This window comes from Nothobranchius furzeri, chromosome 16 (genome assembly GCF_043380555.1).
Source record: "Nothobranchius furzeri strain GRZ-AD chromosome 16, NfurGRZ-RIMD1, whole genome shotgun sequence".
Lineage (NCBI taxonomy): Eukaryota > Metazoa > Chordata > Actinopteri > Cyprinodontiformes > Nothobranchiidae > Nothobranchius > Nothobranchius furzeri.
Window position 1 is genome coordinate 47,890,671 of NC_091756.1, and position 27,222 is coordinate 47,917,892.

A 27,222-nucleotide genomic window follows, 5' to 3' on the forward strand; every position below is an offset into this window, starting at 1 on the left:
ATGTGTCACAGACAGCTGTGAATAAAGATCTGCTTCTCAGTAAAGTGTTGAATCAGCAGCAGCTTCGTTGTGATGACCTGCAGCCTGCATCTGTCAGAGCATCACTGACAGTAACGACACTGTTTGGCTCACCTCCGTGAGGACAGGACACAAACCTTTTTGTCTATTTTTGCATTAGCTGCTGTCATCTCAGCAGGAAGAAGCAGCAGCAGCAGCCTGTAAACACCTGACAGGTGTTCCGGCTAACATCTTAATTCAAAGCACATTTAATTGTTTATGTTTTTACAATTTTGGGGTTTATTTAGTTTATGATCTCTAACTGTGATGTTCTCTTGTTTTATACTTTAATTTTGCATATTTGTGTTTCTTCACACTTGGAATTATTTTCAGCTAAGTGTTTATTATGTCTGTTATAGACGGCTTTCTGACCAGCCTCCGTTTGAAGGAATACATTTTGCAATCTAAAGACTAGAGCAAATTCCTGATCAGCTAATCACACATTGTGGTGATAAAAACTGATTCATGTCTGAAAACCTGTACACAGCTGCCAGCTTGTTATTGTTTGGTTATTTTGGCAGAAGCATCTGTAATTCAAGCTGGACTTGACCCCTGGATACACCAGAACGGCTCCATGTTGCTACTGCTGGCGATAGCCTATTTATGCTTGAAAATAACAGAATTACAAAATGTATTAAGGAATGCTGCATAAACAACTTTAAAGGGAACAAAGTATGCAAAACTAGTTTACAGTGAGTGTCTGGATTTTGGTTGACATGTTTTACTGTAGGCGGTTGTTTTTCTTGGAATGTTGTGTTCTTTTTCCTCCATGCATAAAGTTCCTTGTTAAGCCCAAACAACTCAGTTTTAGTTTCATCAGTCCACTGCACCTTATTCTAACATGAAGCTGGCTTGTCCAAATCTGCTTTAGCAGACCTCAAGCAGTTCTGTTTGTGCTGTGGGTGGAGAAAAAGCTTCTTCTGCATCTCTCTCACATGCAGCATCTCCTTTTGTAAAGTGCGTCAAGTAGTTGAAAGATGCAGAGTGGCTCCATCTGCAGCAAGATGATGTTGTAGGTCTTTGATGCTGGTCTATGGGTTGACTCTGACTGTTCTCACCAATCTTCACTTCTATTCATGTGAAAGTTTTCTTGTTCTGCCACTTTGATTCTTAACTTGAACTGAGCCTGTGGTCTTACATTTCCTCAATATGTTCCTGACTGTGGAAACAGACAGCTGAAATCTCTGAGACAGCTTTCTGTGTCCTTTCCGTAAGTCATGATGGTGAACAATCTTTGTTTTCAGCTCATGTGAGAGTTGTTCTGAGACCCCATGTTGCTGCTCTTCAGAGAATATTCAAAGAGGAGGGACACTTACAATTGGCCCCGTAAATACTTTTTCTCATAATTGGATTCACCCATGAATGGAGGTCAAAGGTCACTGAGCTCACCAAACCAAGTGTATTTTCCAATAATTATTTGTAAAGGTTTTGGAATCAATAATATGTCCAAATTTATGCTCCTGCCTAATTTTGCTCAAACAATTTTTTCACATTTTCTGTAAATTCTATAAATGTTTCACTTCTCAAATACCACTGAGTGTGTGTGTGTGTGTGTGTGTGTGTGTGTGTGTGTGTGTGTGTGTGTGTGTGTGTGTGTGTGTGTGTGTGTGTGTGTGTGTGTGTGTGTGTGTGTGTGTGTGTGTGTGTGTGAGTGTGTCTGATATATTTCACTGAAATGTTTTATAACAAGCAACAGGAAAACCATGAAGATTAACAAGGCTGCCCAAACTTTTGCGTCACACTGTATGCGAGCTTCTCAGCTTATAGCAGCCTAAAGGGTGGGCGTGGCCAGCTCCAGTTAGTTTTTTTTTTAAGTGACAGAGCCCTGAAAATAATCATTCGGGACGGTACTGAAAATGTCAAGGACAAAATGCTGGTGAAGGTTCTCTGTCAGGACAAAACTGCTGAGATCCCTTCATGTGGGAAGAATTTAGTGCAAAGAATGTTATAAACATGTTTTTATATTAAATAGAACCATTATAACCTAAGAAGAAAGTCATTTTATATCCCCTTTAAAGTTTTGGAGAATAGAGCTTTTTTAGGTGGCAACGACAAACTTTGGTCTTGGCTGTCCTCAGAAAAGTTCTAAACTCTCTTTCTCCAAACAGAAGCTGTTCAGAAAGCCTGCCTACAACCGCTAAGATGGTGATTATTTATAACTTTTACATAGAAAAAAACCTTAAAGAGGCCACCATAGCTTTCAGAGTGCTGGGTCTATACTGCCATATTTTACAGACCAGTTTCACAAGATACTTTATGACTGTAGACATGTTTAAAATCGTTTCTTTGCAATACGTCTATGGTACATACCAGTGGGATTCTTAGGTTTCTGCTCAGGCTTTTGGCCAAATAGTTTGTTCTGTGAAATGTCTGGATGTCCTGCATGTATTGCTTCTTTAAAATGTATTCTGAAGTTTGTATTCATTCTATTTGACAAAACCTCTTGAATATATTCATTTGTTTATTTTGCAACAAGCTTAGAGCTTCAAAAGTTTGTGAACAGTTTGTGTTCTCCCCAGATGTATTTGGATTTAAATGCATATGTTGATGCATTCAGCTAATTTTAACAGTGAGGTGTGTAAATGATGTAGTAAAAGACAAGCTTCTGTCATTTCAGGCATTCTTTTATATAAATGAACCTAAACATCTGTAACTCCTTCCTAAAATACATCAGATTTGTTGCAAATTTTAAATGTATTTTTGTAAAAAGCTGACATCTGTGGAAAGTTTAACCCAGATATGTATCAATGACGGCTGCAGCTGCACAGAAGAATGTGCTGCTACTCCAGAGTTTGGAAAATGAAGGTCCTTTTGCAATCAAAGGGAATTTGATTTGTCACCTTAGCAACCTGGTGTGTAGCTCTTTCAGAGGAATTTAATGGCTTTTCAAGATCTTTTGCAGCTTTTATCACACAACCTTCTAGCTTGCAAGAATCTATTTATTATCAGAAAGTTGCTGATGTGCTGTGTGGAGACTGTGCTGCTGATTGTCAGGACAAAGAAACAAAAGTAGACTTTTTATCATTACACTTGTCAGCTGCTGTCATATTACGATGAAGGAACACCTCAAGTTAATAGAAAAGCTCAGAAGACAGATATTCTGCATAAAGCTCTCTTTTACTGACATAACATTCAAAAAGATGACTTGAATTTCATCTAGACTGTGTCGACATTCTTCCTGCTGCAAGAAAAAAATAAAACAACTAGATAAAAAATGAAACAAGCGAATGCATCAGTATCTCACAACAAAATTCAAGTGAACTCGTTGCCAAAGCTGCCGTCCAGCTTTTAATCAGCTTTTTGTCCTTTTTTATTCTCCTCTCCCTTCAGCTCTGCAGCCTCTTTACCTTCCCCGTCTCATTACCTCTACATAAAAGTTTTATCCATTAGCCCCTCCATTCACTTTCACACACTAGCTCAAGGACCCTGTCGAATGACAGCTAATCAATTAGAGACAGATTTCTAAGATCCTTCAAGTTTGTGCTTTCATAAAGGCAGAAACTGGAGGTTAGTGAGAATCCTGACATGTAGTAAGTAGTAAAGGGTATTTTTATATTTCTTGCTTATGTAAAGCAATGCTATAACAATTTTATTTGAATAAAAGCTGTAAAGATGTTGCATTTTGCAAGAATTAAAAACAATCCAGCTTCTCTTGGTTCTACGGGAAACAGCATTTATTCTTGTGTTGCATACAAAATAGGTTCCTACAATCACTTCCCTGTTTTTAAAAGGTTGTGCATGTTTTGAACATCCGGGAATATTTCTCTCTTTTTTTTTTAACAATAGTTGCTGTACAATTAACTATGAACTATGGTGAAATAGTAACTGTTCACAAAGCTACAACATAATGTGTGTTTTTCTGGCTTCATCAAACCTATTTTCTTCCGGTAATTTAAGTATTTATTGTGTAAAAATACACATTTCATATATGTTTGCCAGAGAAAGTATCTTTTACAGTTTGCATCCTTTATTTAACGTGTATGTTAAAAGTAATAATAATATTTCCTTTAAACTGTGAGACTGTTCGTCCTTGTGTTGAGTTAGATTTGTCTGTACCTCCTGAGACTGAATGTGATGCTCCTTCTTCCTGTAAAATTGATCAAACATTTATATTGTTGACAGAAATTACTTTTTTTATTTTGACCCAGCTCATTGAACGTCCGCTGAATGTTTGTGAAGTTATATGGAAAAAAAACTGCTTTTAATATCTTCAGTATTAAATAAGACAGAAGTCAGTGTCAGCAGCCTGGAGGGGAGATCATGAAAGAACATGCAAGACATGTTCAGACAGACCAAATCCTCAAGACAGCTTGACGCTGGTTTGCTTTCAGCTCGTGGCGACACTGTCCTCCAGAGGGAACGGATCCCCCTCAGAATCACATGTGTGTGTCAGAGCAGAGGTAAAACATAAGCTCGTGAAGGAAGTGGGACATGATTACCATTTTCAGAGCGATATTCATGTTGGTAACTTAGCAACAGCAACTTTATTTAGATCTTTTAATGTCCTTGCATGGGTCAAGCTGTGCCAGCTTGCCTCTGGGAGAACAGCGGATGTGATATCTTTAATTGGTGCCACAGTTAAATGAAACTGCTGGCGGTGAAAATGAATCAAAGGAATTTTCACCTCATCTATCCCCAAGTCAGTTGATATTTTTGAAGAAAATCAGCTAAGCGTTTATAGCTCCTTTTCTGGATGAAGAGTCTGATTTTTACACACATCTAATGATGCAAAGCACAGAGTAGAATAGACTTTGATCCCACAGCGGGGAAACTCACTTGTTACAGCAGCTCAAACACCTATAGAATAATTTGAATTAAAATATTAAGAAACATGCATGTATATGCACATAGGCAGTAAGCTACTATTGTAACCTTTGACCTCTAAAAACCACAAATAAAAATGAAAACCTTGGGCTCTAGAACTAAGCAGCATACAGTAAGGGATGACAAACTAAGTAAATCCATTATTGCACAAGTATTGAACACATACAGAGTATTGCATATGTAGGAGAAAGTGGATCTGCATCCAGGGAGGTTTTCATTGCCATCCCTCCTCTGTTCTGCATAAATTGTCATATTTGAACATCTTAATAAGCTCCTGTTGCCAGCATCAGACTGGTACCAGTCAGACCTCATTCTCCCTCCATCTACTGACTTTTCTCATGTTTTCTTGGAAAGCATCACTGAGGTCATTTAGAAACAAAAATGATGAATTCGGGGTCAGATGTGCAGTCAAAGTAGCAGTCAGGTCAAATGGTTTTGTATGCACATTTAAACACAAGTGTGCTCTGTGCAGCCTCTAAATTTTAACAAATTCGAGCTGGAACACAGTTTGCCTCTTTCTGTTGCTGAGGACAGCTTTCCGAAGGTAAAATGTGTCAGCCTTCATATGACCACACAACCATCTGTCATGTTTTCACTTAAGCTCCAGGTCATTTAAACGTGCATTTAGGTCACCTTCAAACCTTATTGGAGTTCGAGATAAAAAAAAAGTATACATTTAAGGGAGAAGAGACAGAATGATTTTTCTGTTTATAACTTTTATGGACAGGATTTCTAGGTCAAGCCAAGGTGTTGGGGATCTGTTTTGGTGGCCTGAGGATCAGGTCTCTGCTTTTTGCAGATTATGTGGTCCTGTTGGCTTCATCAGAACATGATCTTCAGCTCTAGCTGGAGTGGTTCACAGTCAAGTGTGAAGCAGCTGGGATGAGAATCAGCTCCTCTAAAATCTGAGACCATTATCTTGAGTCAGAAAAGGGTGGAATGCCTTCTCCAGGTCAGGGGACAAGGACCTACCTCAAGTGGAGAAGTATCTCAGGGTTTTATTCACGAGTGAGGGAAAAATGAAGCAGGAGATAGGCAGGCAGATTGGTGCTGTGTCTGCAGTGATGCTGGCTTTTTACCAGTCTGGCATGGTGAAGAGAGAACTGAGCCGGATGGCAAAGTGCTTGCTTTACTGGTTGATCTATGTTCCTACACTTGGGCTGCATGGTGTTTAGCACTGTTGCCTCACAGCACGAAGGTCGCAGGTTCGAAACTCGGCTGCAGCCTTTCTGCATGGAGTTGTGTGTTCTCCCCATGCATGCGTGGGTTTCCTCCGGGTACTCCGGTTTCCCCCACAGTTCACAACATGCCCTATAGGTTATAAATTGTACGTCACTTTGGATAAAAGTGTCTGCTAAGTGAATAAACATAAACATACACTAACCTAAGGTCAAGAGCTTTGGGTAGTGGCCAAAAGAACAAGATTGCAAAATACAAGCTGAAATGAGTTTTCTCTGCAGGGTGTCTGGGCTCTCCCTTAGAGATAGGGTGAGCTTGGTCATCCAGGAGGAGCTCGGAGTAGATCCGCTGCTCCTCCACATCAAGAGGAGCCAGTTGACTTGGGCATCTAGTTAGGATGTCTCCTGGACGCTTCCCTGGTGAGGTTTTCTTGGAGGAGACCCAAGGGAAGACCCAGGATACGTTGGAGGGACTATGTCTCTCAGCTGGCCAGGGAAAACCTTGTAATTCCCCCAAAAGAGCTGGCCCAAGTGGCTGGGGAGAGGGAAGTCTGGACTTCTTGACTTAGGCTGCTGCCCCCGTGACCTGACTCCAGATGAGCAGATAATGGATTTGGTGAAAAAGAATGTTTCACGTAAAAGTCTAGAAATCTCTTAGAAGCTTAATCAGCATAAAAAATGAGGATGGGGAGAGAACATCTAAATTATACAAACACAATGAATTTTATTTGTTTATTTAGTTTAATAAAAAAACTTAAAATAACCGTGAAATCATAAAGTTACCAACTGATGAGTCACTGGAGAATTTAAAAGTTGTATTCATGCTTCTGCAACTGATGCAAACAAACAAAAAGTTGTACATGATCAAAATAGTAGATGTTAGTCACAATATAAACCGAAACATTGTTGAAACCATCTAAATATTTAGATCTTTAATTCCAGAGAGTCCTTATTCTGCACTCTGTGGTCTGATGGGCCCGATGGACGGGGGGCGGTTTGTGAATGGGTGCCACTGGCCCTGGATGCTCGGACTGTCTGTGTGGAAGGGCTTCCGAAGACGGACAATGTCCAAGCCCGACTGATTGGTCAGCTTAGTTAGAACCTCTAAAATCTGCTGAGATGTTTTGTTAGTGACGGGCTCCGTCTTCGTGTTGCCACTCACTGCAAGGACAGAAAAGATGACAAATGACTCAGCAGGCGGGAGACTGGAGGGGACAAATATGGACATGAGACCCAGAAAGAGTTTCACTACAAGTAAAACTCCCAATTGTGTTTGAAAATTTTTAGGTAAAATAGTAGTTCTATACTGCCCCCTACGGTATATTTATTGTGCTGCCATTTTTGATTGGAAACGTCCTTAGTTTAAAAAAAAAAACAGATTGATGTTTTTTAGAAATCATAGAAAACTGAAAAATAATTCATGATACCACTTTTTCACAAAAACTGATATAAAAGCCAAAACAATAGTCATAAATGGACTTCATTATTATATTCTCTCAAAATCTCAAAAAACTAAAATGAACTGAAACTCAGTAGTGACAAGTACACAGGAGAGCGTGGTATTAGAATCTTTTTCAATTACTTCTTCATAACGGTGAGTTAATGAACTGAACAGGCAACAAAAATATCTGATTATTCAGTTTCTTTTGGGCCAGTTTTATTGGACCATCTCTACTTAAATCAATTATTCCTCTAGTTTGTCCCATACAAGTTTTTGTTGTTGTGTGAACGAGACAGTGTGAACTAAGGGAGAAAGCAGAAAGGAGCCAGAGCTGTAAACTAGGAACATAACAATTGAATAATATTGGTAGAATGTGTTCTAGGAAAGGGTTCAAAAAGATTGTTTCCAAATCCAAAAATAACTGTAGGTACTGCAGCGCTTGTGTTTTAATGCAAATCTAAGCAGCTCCAATGGGATATTTATGTTTTGTAACTCTTTATTATAAAAACAATAATCTGAATAAATAAATGAAACTGTTATAGCAATCTTCTTGTTAGTTTCAGCACAAACGCCCTTTCAAAACTTTCAAAATACCAGACTTCAATCATTCTCAAGTTTTGTTTTTGAGATAAAAACAAACAAACAAGAATCTTACTCATTTTCATAGACTGTATATAACATACGGGTAGTTTTTGCTCACATTTAATAAAATAACTACAGCAACAGTTAGAAAGAGCTTTGTGGAAAACTAAATTCAGTACTTAAGTCAGATTTTTGACAACGCAATAGACACTCACAGTATTCTGCAACTATTTTGGGGACGTTGCAGGGCTGAGGAGACACATAAACAACAATACCCGGGTTGTTTTTGGCAAAATCCACCACCCCCTCTTCAATGAAATCCCTGAAGAAAAAGCACACAGCTGGGTTTCAACAATCAATATAAATGTGAAATTCTGTACGTAATATTAACAGCTGGGTGTTGTGAAAAGGTCATTCAGACATGATCTACACTACCTCATTCCCAGAGAGCTCTGTCCTTTCTTGGAGAACACGATGGAGACTCGTTTCAGCTGACAAACGTACCGACCAACGCCGTTCTGAAGAACACTTCTCAAGAAGCGACTCGGCGTCCCTCTAGAGGTCATCGTTCACCTGCAGACCAACCGTTTTACTACTAAAAACGATTTACTACTCACTGCTACTTAGTAAGAAACTAGTTAACGCCAGTTACTGGTTTCCAAACCACTAGAGGACGACCTGGCTAGCAACCATGTACACAGTGAGGTCCGTCATTAATAGGGTCCGGTATGAAACGGTGAAATAAACTTTTGATTTAAAAAAATGTAATAAACGCAATAAAAACACAATGTTACCATTAATACATATTGATCTTAAAATAAAGATGTTTGTTTCAGTTTTCTATTTTTCGTATTTTTAAATACATCTTTAAACAGTGAAAACCCGTTGGTTTATGTTTCCTACCGACTAGTTTTGAAAGCGCACCAAAAAGCCCGGGTTGCGTTAGAGCATGGAAGAAAATGAGGTCGGACGTTGTAGCAGGTAAAGCGACTTTATATGTTTATAATTTTAATATACTGTGTAGATATTTAAAGCGAATGCTTCAATCTTTCAACACGATCATCTTTGTTCATCAACTGCGACTAATTCAAGTGAAAAACAGGCATTTGCTGTCCCATAACTTGTAGTGTTTGTCACCACATCTTTTTGCAGGTGAGGGGAAGGTTAGTCTAAATCCAGATTCAGAGCATGATAATAGGTTACAAATAAAAGAAGCGTGCCCCGGATCTGCTAGCGAAATCTAAAAGTGTGTTCTTCAACTTTACTTCAAGTAAATTGTGTTTCTTGTCTTTTGCAGGTTAAATGTACAAAGCACGTAGTCAATGTGGAGAGGCATCTCCCTGAAGGGCACCGCCTGTCTCCTACAGGTGGGAGCCTCCAAATTTCTCCATATAAGACATTTTCCATCCCAGTGTTTGCGATTTTTATCTCAAGGGGTCCTAAGCAGGCCTCCTGAGCTATCATCCATCCTAAGACCACAAAGTCCAGACTTTTATCTCTCACACAGGGTGATCAGGAACTATAAAAAAGACACTCAATCCACTCTAGATATCCCTCTGAACCCCATCACAGTCACAGAAATTAAACAGTATTTACGTTCTAAGGATATTCCCTTCCACGATGGCTACAGCTGCCTCCATATTGCTAGCATTTTCATCAATCCCTCCACCAGGAAGAACAACTTTTCTTTGTTCATCGACAAAACCACGGGGCGGTTTCTATGCAAAGACACGCTGGTGGAGGGGAGCTGGGAGGACCTCCAGGACTGTCTGGAGGTGATGCAGAAGGACGAGCAGGAGTTCCTCAGGCCTAATGTGCTGCTGGGGTATTCAGAGAGCATAGAGGAGCAAGAGGAAAGGGGGAGGGAACTGAAGGAGGTGCAGGCAATCTGGTCCAGCTCTGTGCCCTTTACAGATCTACCAGAAGACGAGGCTCAGCTTGTTAAAGCCATGTTCCAGGTATAGTTTGCTTTTGTTATTTTCTCATTTATGAAACTGTCCTGATGCATCTGTCTAACCTTTAAACAACCCAACAAATTGGATTTTTTAACTTGGCTTTCTTTTTTCCAGATGACAAAGATCTCTAATGCAACCATAAAGAAGTTTGGTGTGAGACTCTTCAAGCCCACCAAGAGTCTGGTATTGCCCTGGTTTGGTGGCCCTGACTCCTCCTTAAAGGGAATCAAACTCCTCTCCGCCCAAATGACCGACACAGATAAAGTAATTTATAATGAAGCCACCGTCCCAAAGTGTAGCTCCTACTACAACTTGTTCGGTCTCGCCCTTGTGAGCTGTTCAGATTCAGAGGTGGTGGTGACCGGCTGTGAGTTGGACACTTTGGCTGTGACCCAAGCCACAGGGGTCCCCAGTGTGGCTCTACCTCGTGGGGTTAGCTGCCTTCCTCCAGTCCTGCTGCCCTACCTGGAGCAGTTCAAGCGAGTGACACTGTGGCTGGGAGGTGACATTCGCTCCTGGGAGGCATCGAAGATCTTTTCGCGCAAGCTAGGTCTGAGGAGGTGCTCCCTGGTGCGACCCGGGGAGTTCCACCCATGTCCATTAGAGGCTTTGTCCCGTGGCTGCAACTTGAGCCATATCATGAAAGCCTCCATCCCAGCAGCCCACAAGTCCATTGTCTCTTTTAAGCAGCTAAGAGAGGATGTGTATGGAGAATTGGTCAACACAGACCAGGTGGCTGGAGTGAAGTGGACCAGGTTTCCAGAACTGAACCGGATTCTGAAGGGACACCGGAAGGGAGAGCTTACAGTGTTCACAGGTACTCATGTAGTGAAATAATATAGAGCTGATTCGTGACAATTGAATATTGATTTCAAACATTTAATTTGGAATCGATTCAAAATTCGAGTGTATATAAACGTTCTGCTCAGAAAGATACTACAAAAGCTGGATTATCTTATTGAGTTTTAATTTTTTTTAATTACTGTAAGATTATTTATTTGTGAGAGAAAATAATGTAACATTTTATTTAACATATCTTTTTTTATCTATTTATGTGGAGAAGAACAGATTTAACATCCATCTAAAGGATTAATTTTATCTTCCTGTGCTGATAAAGAATATCTGGGGAAATATCAAGTGTGAGATTATCATGTTTATCTAATCTATCATTTCTCCTGTGTGTTTCTCCCATCTTTCCGTTTCTCTTCCAGGTCCCACTGGAAGCGGGAAAACCACCTTCATCAGTGAACTGGCTTTAGATCTTTGCATGCAGGGCATCAACACATTGTGGGGCAGCTTTGAGATCAACAACGTGCGTCTGGCAAAGATCATGTTGACACAGTTTGCCATGCAGAGGCTGGAGGAGAACCTGGAGCGCTACGATTTCTGGGCTGACAAGTTTGAAGAGCTGCCACTTTACTTTATGACTTTCCACGGGCAGCAGAACATCAAGTAAGTTGGATTGGTCTTTTTCTTTGATTAGTTTTATTTATTTTTTGTCAGAAGTGGTCACAAATTGGTTCGTTTTGTCTTTTTGTTTTCAGGACAGTGCTGGACACCATGCAGCATGCAGTTTATATGTATGACATCAACCATGTGGTCATTGATAACCTGCAGTTCATGATGGGACATGAAAACCTCTCAGTAGACAAGTGAGTAGAAGGAAAAACATCTGTGAGGTGAAAAAGGGAAGAAATCCAGTAAATGAAACCATTAAAGCTGTTACATATTTGATAAAATATCCACTAATAATCAGTGGCGGGCGGTGGAGTTAACCCCTGGGCCTTCAGTGATTTCATATTCAGTCCGATCTAAATTAATACACCTTAAAATACCATCAATATGACATCACAGCTGGGGAAACCTTACACACACACACACACACACACACCAGTGGCTGGTCAAGACACGTAATTTCCGGAGCCTTTAAAATCAAACTCGCATTCCCAATTGAGAGTAGGAAACTAAGACCCCGGATACTGTCAAATCTCAAAAATGAAAGATGGGTTTAAGAGATGAGACAGTACAATAAATAAGTAAAGCAAACACATTATTTGCATTTGTTTTGGAGAAAATGGTACCGCGAAACAATTGAACATGTTGGCGCAGCTGCGCGTACCACGTTATCCATAATATATATTGCATAGAAACAGAATAATTTCATTTGGCCATTTTATTTCGTTACCATTTATTGATTATTAACTAAATAAAATGACAAAACATTAAAAAATACTAATAAAATGTTTCTACTCACCAACATGGATCTCCTCCTCTCCTGCTCATTTGAAAATAAAATCCATCCTTCTTTCTTTCCTCAGGAAAACCTCAGTGGCTCTGTCATACAGTTTATCTGTGCGCTTCAGATCCACGAGTAGAGGCTTTTCTATGGACATGGAGGCTAACGCTGAAAGCCGTGTCTGTCCGGTCGTGTTTCTGGCGTACGTTTTAACGTGCTTTAATGCTGAGAATGAGCGCTCAGCAGAGGCAGTGGGCACCGGGATAGTCACAGCCAAACAGGCCAGTGCGTAAAGTTGTCCCATACTCTCACTCGGGTCTTTGCTAAGAAGAAAATCGTGTAGATCAGCAGGACTTTTCCCTTTAAAATTAGCTGTGGCATACATTAGTCAGTTCTGTTTTAAGTCGGGGAAGATCAAACAGTGGTCCGTGGCTCTGTGTTAAGCTCAGGGTATCCGCGGGTCCTTAAAAAGTCTTAAATTTGCTTTTCCAAATTTAAGGCCTTGAAAATCCTTAAAAATGACAAATAATCCTTAAATACAGTTTCCAAAGGTCTTAAATTACCAAAGACCCAATAAACAAGATTCTTTTATGTCTATAAAATTTTCGTGAATTTCGAGTGTTCAGCATTTTTTGTGTATGATGGTTGGCATAAGCAGAACCGTACACATTCAGTTGGTTGTGAAAGGGGGCTATTTTTAGATGGGCACATTAGCTGGTTAAGCTAGTGGGAGCTTGTGCCATGGGGAAGTGCAAGTTTAATGGTAACTGGATGGCTAATCCCACGTTCGCGACGTGGTTAGCACCAGTTCCAGGCAATAGCTGGAAATTAAAGCTTAAACTTAATTTTAAAAAATTGCTTAAATTTGGTCAAAGTGGCCCTAAAAAAGGTCTTAAAAAGTCTTAAATTTGGCTCCCTTAAACCTGCAGATACCCTGTAAGCTGAAGAAGGCTGCTGTCGGGAAATTTGTATGTCTGAAAGTGCTGGGGGTCCAGAAGGGAGAGAAACATCAACATTTCATGGTCCTGAAATCGATTCCTTGTCTGGGAAAGAATGTTGTCCAGAATGCTGTTGTGGAGTTTTTGGTAGTGTGCACGGAGATCGCCTTGCGCCGTGCTTTGGCCTCTGTGCACACTTGGACCACCGGAGGCGCGCATTGCTTCTTCATATATTTCACTGAAATTTCCCCTCTCTTGCTCAACTTTGTCACAAAACTTGTTCAGCCTGGTCATGCAGAGTTGTACATCCAGTGATTTGGTCTGCAGTATTCCAAAAAGCACTACAGCATACTCAAAAAACCCGTTGAATGTGTTGAGCAAAAAAACAAAACTCAAAATCCTCCAGCTGTGCGTTAAATCCATCTGCAGAAAGCACGGCGTCCTCATCATACTCGTCGTGGTGGTCTAATATGTGACCAAACAACTCCTTTAGAGCAACTCGCTTCTCAAAGACTGCATTCACCAACCTTGATGAATATTGCCACCGTGTTGGCGCAACACGAGAAAGACGCCGTTTGCACACATCATCCGGCAACTCTGTGCGCTTCAGGGATCTGGAGAAAAACGCAGCGAGGCCATTCAGATTGGCAAAAAATACCTTGCACTCTTTAAGCTTTGAGGCCCCTTGAGTCAGCACTAAATTAAGACGATGTTCATAACAGTGAATGAATAAGGCCATAGGTGCCTTTTCCTTAACTTTAGCCTGCACCCCGTTTAGTCCAGATGCCATCACTGCTGCACCATCGTAACACTGTGCAACAACTTTGCCCAAACAGCATTCATATTCCTCAAGAATACAGAAAATAAGTGCAGCAAGGTCATCAGCTCACCTGCCACTAGTTAAATCCACAAACTTGACAAAACACTCCTGGACACCTGTGGCTGTCACATAGCGCAGGACGAGTGCTAGCTGTGCCATGTTACCCACGTCTGTGGTTTCATCAACCATGACGGTGACAAAAGGGGCTCTTCTGATCTCCATTTTGATCTCATCTCCCATCACTTCAGCAGTAGCATAAATGAGGTCGATCTGTATTCTGCCTGATGTCCCAGTAAAGACCCTGTTGGTGGTCAGGCGGTAATGCAATTCGGCGTCATGTTCAGCAAGAAAAGATAGAAGCTCCACATAATTACCTCTATTTAATGACTGGGGGTTTTCATCATGTCCCCTAGATGAAAGTTCCTGTTTACCCAAAACATGACACAATCCATCAGCCTTTTCAATATCTCCATTTTTTTTTCACCTTTTCATTGTGGAGCTCCGTGTCCCTGCGCGCCTGTTCGCTGAGCTGCAGATCCACTCGGGTGTCCCCAAAGGTTTTTAAAAGCACCGTAGCTTGTAAGTGCCCAGCCGTGCTTTGGTGTCTCTTTGCTGCCTTGGTGAAACAACTTAAATTGGCAAATCCAGTAAAGCTCCAATACCAAATCCATCTGATGTGAGCAACAGGCATTCCCAGCAGAATAACCTGCAGCGGTTCTCTGAAGCTGTTAGCCATGGGTACCGTTCATAGTTGCTTGCCTGAAAATGACGAACAAGTCCTTTCCCCTGCTGGGACAAGCCAGCTAGCATTGGAGTCGGACCTGTTCTCACAAGATCCATTTTTTCTTGAAAGTGGTGTGGCAAGTAAATCTGCAACCAAGTCTGTCCCTTCTCCTCTTTCAGCCATCATGTGTTCAAAAGCACACGATAGCTGCCTATAGATACAAATCTCTGTGTTTAGTTTTGATATTTTGCTTCATGCCGCTAGAAAAGTTCAAACTACTGCTTATCTAATCACAGGATGCATTCATGTTAACTTTTGCATGAGGCCAGCAGCTGGCCTGGGCCACGCTGACTCGTGAGCTGATTGGTTATCGCAACTGGATTGTCTCTGTTCACTTACAGCGGACAGTGGGCGATTGATTCTGAAGGGCTAGGGTAGACTTAATCTGCCTGAAAACACAAGCTAGCTGAAATCTGATTGGATAACACCCAGCCTTGGTATTTCAACAAGCAGCGCAACCAAGTGGGCATAATAGGATATAAAGAAAATAGACCAGTGAACATATTTTTATTTTAAAATATTTACCAAAGGAAAAAAAAATACATTTACGTTTTTGAGTAAGTTTAGGCCAGCAGAGAAGGCTTTGCTGGCCCTGACTGCCCACCACTGCTAATAATAATAATAATAATAATAATATAATGTTTTCAATGTTTTATTTGTGCTGTGTTCAGCGCTTTGGATCCCCTAGAGGATGATGGAAAAAGCTATACAAATAAAACCTGACTGACTGATTGATTGATTGATTATGGTAGATTTTGTTTTTATACTCTGCCCAGCCCCAAATAAGTCACCACCTGGATTTAACTAAACAAATAGGAACAAGCCTCCTGTTGGATAATGAATGCATTGCATTGCGTTGCTTCTCATTTCTTAAACAACCTTGAGGAAAGATACATCTGGTGGTTGTGGAAAAGATGTTAAGTCTGTTTGAGAAGGGTCAGATCATTGGCATCAAGCAGAGAAAACATCTAAGGAGATTGTAGAAACAACTAAAACTGGGTTAAGAACTGTCCAACGCATTATTAAAAACTGGTCTGATGAGTCCAGATGGACCCTGTTTCAGAGTGATGGTGCATCAGGGTAAGAAGAGAGGCAGATGAAGTGATGCACCCATCATGTCTAGTGCCTACTGTACAAGCCTGTGGGGGCAGTGCTATGATCTGGGGTTGCTGTGGTTGGTCAGGTCTAGGTTCAGCAACAGGATGTGCTCCAAGAATGAGGTCAGCTGACTACCTGAATTTACTGAATGACCAGGTTATTCCATCTTCCCTGATGACACAGCCATATTCCAAGATAACAATGACAGGATTCATCGGGCTCAGATAGTGAAAAAGTGGTTCAGGTAGCATGAGACATCATTTTCACACATGGATTGGCCACCAGAGTCCAGACCTTAACCCCATTGACAATCTTTGGGATGTGCCGGAGAAAGCTTTGTGCAGCGGTCAGACTCTACCATCATCAATGCAAGATCTTGGTGAAACATTAATGCAACACTGGATGGAAATAAATCTTGTGGCACTGCAGAAGCTTATCAAAACAATTCCACGGAGAATGTGTGTCGTAATAAAAGCTAAAGGAGGTCCAACAAAATATTACTGTGACCTTTTTTATTTTGGTGGCAACTTTTTTTTTTGGTCGAAGCAGTAGTTATGCACCGATATGAAATTTATGGGCCGATACCGATATCCGATATTAATATCACTGTTATGGCCAATAACCGATATTTGCCAATACCGATATACTGACATTAATACTTCTAAATTCAGCAGATTTTGTATAGAATTAAACTTATTAAAGCTGAATTTGCATTATTATGTTCACACACAACACACACACACTTACACTTCTGAGATGATTACAATCACTGTCACATGACTAAACAAATACACACACACACCCCTCGCCCTCTGAAACAGGTAAACAAATGAAAACAAGATGGAAAAAGTATCGGTTGTTAATACTGGCCCAGTTTTATTTATTGGACTGATACTGATATGTTAAAAAATGACTAACATCGGCTGATAACGATATTGATGCCAATATTGTGCATCCCTACCAAGCAGTCTATTTACAATGATTTAAACTTCAATATTATCCTTTAGAAATTCATTTTTTTAACTATGTTTTATTTGTAGTTGAAATTTTATGATTGCATTTTTTTTTTGTTGAAACAATAACAAAATTTACATAATAAATCATGACCAAACATCACAAACTTACAACAAATAAGCAAAGATGGATGTTTTAGCTTGAAAGCAGAAATCTAACTGGACTAAGTTGTTTCAGCATTACTTCTTGTTTGTAAGTTGCTTTAGAAAAAAGTGTCTGCTAAATGCACAGAAAAGACCATGTTGGTGTTTTAGAAGATGTAATCACAAACAATAGATACGTAAATGCTATTGGCTTTTCCCTAAAATAAGAGTTTCACCGTTCAAAACCCGTGCATTTTTACATTTTATGTTGTAAGTTTTATTTTAGATATGGGTGTTTTGGGGTTGTTTTGTGTTTGCTGTGAAAGTTTCCTGCACAGACTTGCAACACATGTCATAAAGGCAGGAATTTTTTTCCTAACATGCTTTAGTTTGTGTCTCTTCAGGCACAAGTTATAACATTCTTGCAATCATCCTCCTTTTGGTGTTTATAAAATTTGATACTTTTTGAATGTCTGTCTGGTTTGCAGCTGCTGTTTTTATTATTTGAAATAAAACATTAAATAATTTACTCATTCAATCCAGGTTTGCTGTCCAGGATCTCATAATCGGAGCGTTCAGGAAGTTTGCCACCAACAGCAGCTGCCACATAACTCTGATCATTCACCCGAGGAAAGAGGAGGATGATCGAGAACTGCAAACAGCATCCATTTTTGGTTCTGCAAAGGTCAGACAAGAACGTTCTGCATTTTAAACATCATGTTCCTCAAAGGGAAAAGTTTCAGTTTAGTCAAACAAGAATAGAATTGGACCTAGCTTAAGTTAGTTTTATTGTGATTTAACTCACAAAGCAAAGACATGATGTATTGAACTCCTTCATCCTATATGTATGTCGATGATCCTGACCTCTAACCCTTTTCCAGGCCAGCCAAGAGGCGGACAACGTCCTCATTCTGCAGGAGAAGAAGGTGGTGACATGCCCCGGCCGCAGATCCCTGCAGGTTACCAAAAACCGCTTTGACGGAGACGTGGGCATCTTCCCCCTGGACTTCATCAAAACTTCTCTCACCTTTTCAACTCCCATGAAAGGCAAACACAAGCTGAAGAAACTTACCGGCAAGTCAGAAACTGGAGAGGACGACCAGGGGAAAGTGGCGCCATCAAAGAAGGATGAGGGTAAAAAAGAGAAGGCAATGAAAAAGGCAACAGTTAAAACCCCTCCGAGTGAAAATGAAACCAACAAGAAGTGATTATGAACACACAGATTTTTGATCACGGTTTAGAACTTTAGTCTGAAAGTTCATATAAGCCGAGTATAAAATCATAAAGACGAAGCTAAAATAGAACAACGCGTGACCGAACTGTAGATTTGTGGGTCATCACAGAAGGGTGGCAGGATGTTTGATCTAGAATGTGAATTAATGTTGCTACCACCATTAACTGTAACAGTGTTTAAAGCTTTTTTATCTGATGCGTTTATAATCTTGAATTGTTGTGTTTAAAAGTTGTTTTGACTGAAACCAGGACAATATCGCTGTCTGCTTGTTGTTTCACAAGAATTACCACTGTGTGTTCTCCACTGACTTTCTAAGATCACGATTTATTAAAATGATAAGGTTTTCTAATAGAGCCTCCAGTGGAGGTTTCTTTATGCTTTTCTTTGGTAAGTGGTCCTAGAAAACAACACAGACTGAGGAAAGTTTATATTTTAACTGACAAAAGCTTAATCACATTGCCTGGATTTTGTTAGTTTTTTTCGATTGCTAAAACGTGTTTTTCAAAACTACGTTTCTTTCCAAACTGCACACACAAAACCCCAAACATCACCCACAAATTCCTAAACCGTGGCTTCCCTTTGCAACAAAACCCTGCCATCACATATCGTAACATGTTCCCAAAATGGAACACATGTTTTCATTTGGTAAACACAGCCACATTTTCACACGACACACACATACCATTCATTGCTTAAACACAAGTAGCCTTTGGGTGAACACTACCAAGCATGGAAAGAACACTGAAGAGCAAAACTGAAAACACAATTGTCGAAAGGGAACACAATGAATTACACACTGAAATGTACGACAGTGCCCACTTTTCTCTCAGACAAACAAACATCACACAAATTTTGAGACAAAACATTTTAGTTTTACTGTTACCCCCCCCCCCCCCCCCTTCAAGCATAATCATGGGGCATCACGCATGTGGTCTCTGGCCAGAGGGCCTCATCAATATCACAGGCGATGTCCTCCTGGTCCAAACAGCGTTGGAAGTACCGCCTCGAGTGCCTCATGAAGCCCTGAGAGGCCTCTAAGGCCACATCTCTACAAGCCTCCTCCATGGCTTGAAGCAGGGGGACCTGGCTCTGTGGATTCCTTTCGTACACCTTCCACCTCCAGGCTGAGAAAAACTCCTCAGTGGGATTGAGGAAGGGGGAATAAGGTGGAAGGTATAAAATGGAAAACCGTGGGTGGTCCTGAAACCACTCATACACCTGGGTAGCCTTGTGGAAACTTACTTTTATGCTGCAGTCCCTGACTGCAAATTGCTCGCCAGACCCGAAAGTTTAGAGATTTGAATATTTGTGTTTTGTTGATTGAAGCTTTGAGAATTTATGTGAGAAGTGTGTGTAAACCTGAAAATTGTGTGCTGTGTTTTGACAGCAAGGTAATGTGAAATTGACATCAGACTGTAAAGGACGAAAGTCAGAGTTCTAATATGATAAGGAAATCTTAAGTAGTGATAAACTGAGTCAAGTAATTGGGAACAGAAGTAGAGGTTGTGAAAATTGTGCCTCATTTTTGCTTTTTGAGTTTTAGCAATAAAAAAAACTAACGCCTGCTATTGAAAACATCTTTAGCAGAAAACAGTCTTAATCTGTTGCAATTAAAGCTTATTTTTTACTAAAATGTTTTCTTAAGGGAATAGCTTTTTTATTTGCCACCTTCTTTATGCAGTTTTCTGTGGCACGGCGCTCCAAAATAAACATTCAACATATTTGAGGCAAATTGTTGTAAAAGCAAAAGTGCACATACCGTATTTGAATATATGAACAAGACTTTACATTATCTCAATGTTGTTCTTGGAGCACACAAAGTTCTTATAACAAAGGAAAATACCTTACTAATAAAGTCTGGCTCATGACTGAGTGAATCAAATTAGGATGTTTTAACAAAGTTTAAATAATAAATAACCTGCATTATGTTTCTGCTGTTTTCTAGACATTCAGAGTCATTTAAATAGCTAACCACAAAATAGTAAATTTTCTGGCATACCAATATATACATTAGTTCAGCAGTAATCAAACCATTTTCACCACAAATTATTTTATTGTGAATTTTTTAACTATAATCAAGACTTCTTTATTTTTTTAAATAGAAAATAATCTTTAAGTCTTTGTAGATACAAGACAAAATGGGTCTTAACTGCCTTAAATTAAAACAAAGCATCAAATTTCCAGGAATTAGTGGATTGATTGTTTTCTAGTTTTTTGGTCTAATTAATCAGGAACGGTCTGAGTTGCTCTTTTTTCAGTAATGTTTGCATTTAGTCAGGTTTTATGATCAGTTGTAATAAAAGTCAGGAAGAGTTGTAATTCCATTTAGCAGGAAATTAACAAATCAAACTGTTAACGGAAAATATTTTATATTTTAATTGATGAATCTCAAATACTTTAACGTATCTTCATTGTTGCTAAGCTCACATATTGGTAAAACATAACATAAAACATTTTTAAGTGCATCTGATTCTATCTGCCACAAAAATTGCTGGTGGGATTTTATCACTGCTCCATAGAGAGTTCTGACCAGCTCTGCAGCTAACAGCAAGGCCATGCAGAGAGTAATCACAACTGCACAGAAAATAACAAACACACATCTGCCTGCCCTGGTTGACATCTTCACCACTCGCTGCCTTCATAAAGCCACAAACATCCTTAAGGACTCAACCCACACTGCTAACCATCTCTTCAGACTTCTTCCATCTGATAAACGATACGGGGCAATAAAAACACACACCACCAGGCTGATAAACAACTTTTATGCAAGAGTCATCACTGGACTTAATGTTGCTGCTAGGAGGTCAATAAGGACAATTAGTGCACTACAGCACCTTCACGCTAGTTAACCCTGACACCTCAGCATGTGACAGTTTACATTTATTTTATGTTCACTTTATATGTCAGTTTGTAGTTTAGACTTGTCTTATTACTTGTTTATATTATACTTTTACATTTTTGCACCTGGCTGTGTGTGTGAGAGAGTGTGTGTGTGTGTGTGTGTGTCACGTTATGGAGGATGTTTCGGACCCAAAATGCAGATACCCAGGATGACACGAGGCTGGAGTAGATAAAGAAAAATCCTTTTATTTTAGGATGAACCCAAAACGAACATTAAAACCAAAAGGGTCAGGAAGCCAAAGTCCAAAAATGCAGGGGATGATCAGGAGATCCAAAAACACTAAAGGAACGAGCAGGACTGACAGAATAAGTCACACTGACAGCAACAATGGACCGACAAGAACAATGAGACAAGGAGAGGCTTTATACATTGGGGCTGGAGTGATAGGAGATGAGGAGCAGGTGTGTGGGGAACTGGCACAGGTGAAAGCACTAATGAGGAGAGGAGCAGAGCAGGACACCAGACCTGACTGGGAAGGACACACACACACACACACACACACACACACACACACACACACACACACACACACACACACACACACACACACACACACACACACACACACACACACACACACACACACCGAGCTGGGGACAAAAAGGCTGGAGCTACAAGAGAAGACACATCAATGAGACGCAGACAAAGGACACATGAGGGCGCTTATGAGACCCAAAGTGGGAACCTAGAGGAAGGAGAACACATGAGGGAAGACACAGACGCAGACCATGACAGTGTGACTTCTATTTTAGCCTTGTTATTTTATTTTACTCATATTTTACTACCTCCTTATGTGTGCTGTATCTAATGAGTGCAAAGTCAATTTCTTTGAACACTTGTGCAATGACAAGAAAAATATCTTGAATCTTGAATCTCAATAGCCTGTGCAGTCGGGCCAAAATCCTACTATTCTTAAACTGGAATCAAAGGCCACATAAATCATTGTTAATTAGATCCCTGATGTAGTTTGTTCTTTGTTGCCTGAATAAAGAACATGAACCCAATGCAACAAAGCTTTAGAAATAAGTTTGTAGAGCAAACCCATGTGCTTGACTGTCACTAGGGGGCAGTGTGGGCTAACAGACTCAACTGTAAACAATGTGTAGGTTTTACCATTAATCTTTGGAAATATCCATTGAAATTGCTGAACTGCATCACACAAATTTTGTGTGTGTGCGTGTGTGTTTGTGTGACGATTAAAACGTAGAAAAGCATAATTGTTGTTTCTACCTGGTAAACCACCGTGCACTTGGGTCCAATTTTATGACTTTTCATGTTGATGTTTTGAACAGATTTGAGAAGAATGACAAATGACACAAAAATGTTGAATAGCGCCTTCTAGGGTTGTAGAACCCCCCAAAACACTTTAGAAGAAGAAGAAGAAGAAGAAGAAAATATCATTTCTATAGCGTCTCTCAAGATAAAAAATCACGAGGTGCTTCACAAAAACAAAAACAAAAAAGGAAATGTAAAAATATAAAAAAGCATTTAGAAAATGTTTAAAAATATAGTTAAAATGAGCAAAAATAGGCAATTGGGATTTAAAAGAAAAAATGTAAAGAAAGAGAGAGAGTGAATAGATAAGAGGGAAATCAGTGGATCCTGAGGAAGGTGGAATAGGTGGGGAATAAAGAGAGAGTGGTGAAGAAGATCATACAAAAGCCAGCTTGAACAAGTGAGTCTTTAGCTGCTTTTTGAAGGAGACCACTGATCTCAGGCTCAAGGGGAGAGAGTTCAAGAGTCTGGGGGCCACAGCAGCAAATGATCTGTCACCTTTGACCTTCAGCCTGGTGCGCTGCACAACCAGTAGGCTTTGGTCACTGGACCTCAGGGACCTGCTGGGGGTGTAGGGACTAAGAAGATCACCAATGTAAGATGGTGCTTGTCCATGTAAGGCCCTATAGACCAGAACAAGGATCTTGAAATGAACCCTGAAGTTGACTGGCAGCCAGTGAAGCTGGAGGAGAAGCGGGGTGATGTGGGTGTGTTTGGAGGACTTGGTCAGAAGCCGAGCACAGGCATTCTGAACCACCTGTAGACGGTTCAGGGAGGTTTTGCTCAGACACGTGAAAAGAGAGTTACAGTAGTCTAAGCGTGAGGAGATGAAGGTGTGGATAACTGTCTCAAGTTCAGAGCGGGACAGAATGGGACTCAGCTTAGCAATGTTCCTGAGATGGAAGAAGGAAGAGCAAACAAGAGAACTGACATGAGAATCCAGGGTGAGAGCTGGGTCAAAGGTCACGCTAAGATCCCTGACAGAAGGTTTGGTGTGAGAAGCAAGCTGACCAAGAGAGTCTCTGACTTTGGGAACCAGCTTGTCTGGGGCACAGATGAGGATCTCATTCTCATCTTAATTCAGCTGAAGAAAGCTCCCAGCCATCCAGGTTTTAATGGAGTCTAAACCAGCACAACCAGTCACTCACCCAAACACTTTTACACACTGGTGAAGATGAGCTACATCATAGCCTCAGCTGCCCTGGGGTGCACTGACAGAGGTGAGGTTGCTAAGCAAAGGCACTACCGGTCCCTCCAACCACCACCAGCAGGCAAGGTGGGTCAAGTGTCTTGGCCAAGGGCACATCACCTGTGACAGACAGGGTTCCAACCTGCAACCCTCCGCTTACATGTTGGGCACTTAACTCCTCTGCCACTGTTGCACTTAGAATACAAGATCTACTGTTTAAGCACATCTTGTCATTATCCTTGTGTGACTGAACCCCTCCAGAGTCACATTACAGGCTGCATTATTTAGAGCGAGCGACCTTTAATAAATACAAGGTGTGTCAAAATGTCTTCACATGAATATTTTAGAGGTTAAACACGTTGCCCTTCTGTGAGTGCTGGTGTGGTCTTACAGGTAGACTCTAGAGGTGTTACAGGTGAAAGAAGAGTTGCTGCTGCAGGACACTGATGGTGTCATAACTCATGCCATTACCCAATTAAAGTTCAGATTTATGTCTGGAATATGAAAGTGACTGCGTGCTTTATGTCAGATTTTTTCCAAATGATTTATGATCTTGGCATCTTTACTGAATGAATTTCCTATCTTCTGTGCTGTGATCAAAGAGTTGAATCTTTAAGAATCTGATTAAGATACTACAAAACTCCTGCCGCAGCAGAACAAAAGTCTATAAAATGCTGTATGATGTGTCAATCAGACATCCTTTGAATAGATTCTCTTTTTTCTTCCACTTGGCTGTCAGCACTTTTTAAAACCTGTTGGATCTACTACCCATAATGCAATGCGCCCGCTAACTGTTCAGAATTGTTTTCCACTGGAAGCTGCTTTGAGTTTCAGAAGTCCCACAGCTCTCATTTTCTGTGATATGATTTTTTAAAGCTGCTGAGCAAAGAAAACAGTAAAACTATCACAAATGATTACAACTCAACATGATAAAGTCTCGAATGAGACTTTCAAAAAGCAAGGTAAGTAAGGTATTATATTTCAGAGTTCAGATGATTTTTGTTATGACACAAACAAGATTACCTTAAAGTTGAGAAGGACTCCAGCATAAACATGTCTTTAGACAATAATTAAAACTGTGTAAACTGATTCAATCGTCATTTGAGGGCCATTCTGTAGATGAGGTGACAGTGCAACAAATGCCTGATCACCCTTTGACCTTAATCTGGGCTTTAGAACCATTAGTGGCCACAACTCAGCAGATCTGAGAGGTACTTTTGACAGTAACAGGTTTTAAATGTCTCATAATGTCGCCTTTGTGCCAAAAAAACCCTAAAACTATGGGTAACATTGTTTGTAAAATACTTTTATTTTAATCATTATAGCTAAAGATTTCTGCACAATTCTGAGGAGACTGTACCATTCAGACACCTCTGCAGATGTAAGGAAATAAAAGCATGGAAAGTTTCCTCCATATTGCTGATTTATAACATGATTCAAACATGAAATGATTTATGTTTCCATTACGCCTAAAACAAGTATTGAAAGTCAAAATAACAATGTTTTTTGAGTTTTCCTTTAATGTCTAAGTGAGCAGAAGGTGGATTTGATCAAGAAAAACCTGCATTGTCCCATTCTTACGGGTTTCGAGTGCTTTGTTGTATGCCTCGGAGGACTGGGGCTTCTCTGTCTGCTTTTCATTTCTTTACTGGCTCCGCCTTTGACAGACCGGTCCAGGGAAGCCCCTGGCACCAAGCTCAGCTGACGCTCTGAGCTCCTCGAATCCCTGAAACTTAGAAAACAATTTTACAAGACATGAGAATAATTCCAGCAGGAAGGAGAAGTTTTGCTGGTGACTTTCTACAACGCCTCCAGATAGACTGGAGCGTCATCTTGATGATGCGGGTGTGTGAGACTGCTTCTGAAGTCTGTGAACAGGTTTCTTTGTGTTTTCAGGCATAATGACAGTGATGCTGTTGCTTGCCAGCACCTCAAGAGGCCAAAACACCCACATACTGAAACAAGCTTTACTCAGATTTGCTGTTAGTCAATAAGTAAGTTTAATGAAGTTTGGGGCGACAGGAGTTGAGTGCTCGCTCCATAATCGGTTGCAGGTTCTAACCCCATTCAGTCTGTTGTTGTCATGTCCTTGGGCAAGACACTTAACCTGCCTTACGTGCTGGTGGTGTTCGCAGGGACCGGTGGCACCTTTGTACGGCAGACTTGCCTCTGTCAGCGCGTCCCAGGGCAGCTGTGGCTACAGTGTAGCTCATCACCACCAGGGTGTGAATGGGTGAATGACTGATTGTGTTGTAAAGTGCCTTGGGGGGTTCCAGGACTCTAGAAGGTGCCATGTCAGATGCAGGCCATTTACCATTATCCAAATACAAAGAAATCCAGTTTTCTTCTGAAAGATGAAAGCACAGGATGTGTAACAGTTTTCTTTATTTTTAGAAGAGTTTGTATTCATCAGAGGTTTGCATGCTTGTTCAAATAGCTGCCATCTGGAGAAAGGAGGAGATGAAACAACTTGAGTAAATCAGCTTTTCATGATGAAAGTGCAAAGACCAAAATAGCACCACTGAGCTAAACGCTTTAGGATGTGGGAGACTAAAGCTGTGAAATGTTTTCTGTTTTACCAACAAAGATCAACTCCAAACATCCAAACATCCAAAGCAACCATCTGTAACCATTTTGCTGTTAGCTAACCATAAACAACTTGATCATAGTAAGTCGTTGAAAGAGATGGATTTGAATCCCTCTATCACTCGAGGATGGATACACAACAACATAGCTCTCTGCTTCATTAGTTCTCTGTCAAATATTTGAGCAAATCTGGAGTTAATTTCAGCTTCTCCGATCAGAGCCAGTGAGCAAACCTTAGTCAAAATAAAGCAAAATGAGCAACAAGATGTCTGAGCACATTAAAAGGCAAATTAAAGCAGACAATTAACTCATATTCACTCATACATGAACGAAGATAAAACTATAATAAAAAGTCTCTGAAGGGACAAATAGATAGAGTATACATTCAACAAATACTAATATTGAGGTAGAAATGACAAATCGATGTTTAAAGTTTATGCAACAATATTTCTAGATGATTTTAAAATGAAATTGGCTCATTTCATTACATTTTGGTTACATTTTTTTATCGGGTATAGAGATTGAAATCTTCTCTAGCAGCTGGCTGAAGAGTGGAGGCTCTGTGGTGTAATGTCGTGGCCAAAATTCTGACACATGTCCCTAACATTATGAGTTTTAGTGTTTGATGTAATTAACCCTCTCAGGCTCAAAATAAGTTTTGATAAAAGGACGAACAACTAAGTCCTTCAGGGGTACTTCTGAGTTAAACAATGCTCATGAAATACATATGTGGAGTAACCAGGTAGGTAGTTTTTATTCGTTGCAAATCTGCAACGCCGGCCTCCAGAGGATATTTCCAAGGACTTGCATGATTGCTACCAGCTGAATTCATTAAAATGAATTTGTCTTTAAAGGGACACTTTTCAATATTTTCATATTTTAAAATCATTTTCTTGAACCAGTATGTGCTAAAATGACCCTTTACAGGGTAAAAGAAATGTCATCCAGACCCCCACCGCCCTCTGGCCAGAATACTGCATTTGCAACTTCAGCCTGGCAGGCCGCTCTGTTGGGAAAAATGGATCT

The 27,222-nt window shown here is 40.3% G+C and overlaps 2 protein-coding genes across 2 annotated transcripts; one reads left to right on the forward strand and one right to left on the reverse strand.

Annotated features, from left to right (window-relative positions):
- Window positions 1–6,777: 6,777 nt before the first annotated feature.
- mrpl43 (mitochondrial ribosomal protein L43) lies at window positions 6,778–8,796 on the reverse strand. The gene is made up of 3 exons (XM_015962759.3): window positions 8,518–8,796; window positions 8,298–8,404; window positions 6,778–7,220 (listed from the first exon to the last, which is right to left on the reverse strand). The coding sequence occupies exons 1-3, from the start codon at window positions 8,646–8,648 to the stop codon at window positions 7,009–7,011; spliced, it is 450 nt and encodes a 149-aa protein (XP_015818245.3). The 5' UTR covers window positions 8,649–8,796; the 3' UTR covers window positions 6,778–7,008.
- A 190-nt stretch (window positions 8,797–8,986) lies between these two features.
- Window positions 8,987–18,488, forward strand: twnk (twinkle mtDNA helicase). The gene is made up of 7 exons (XM_015962758.3): window positions 8,987–9,063; window positions 9,380–10,040; window positions 10,152–10,854; window positions 11,249–11,489; window positions 11,582–11,689; window positions 17,554–17,695; window positions 17,892–18,488. Exons 2-7 carry the CDS (start codon window positions 9,405–9,407, stop codon window positions 18,216–18,218), a joined length of 2,157 nt encoding a protein of 718 aa, XP_015818244.3. The 5' UTR covers window positions 8,987–9,063; window positions 9,380–9,404; the 3' UTR covers window positions 18,219–18,488.
- Window positions 18,489–27,222: the final 8,734 nt, after the last annotated feature.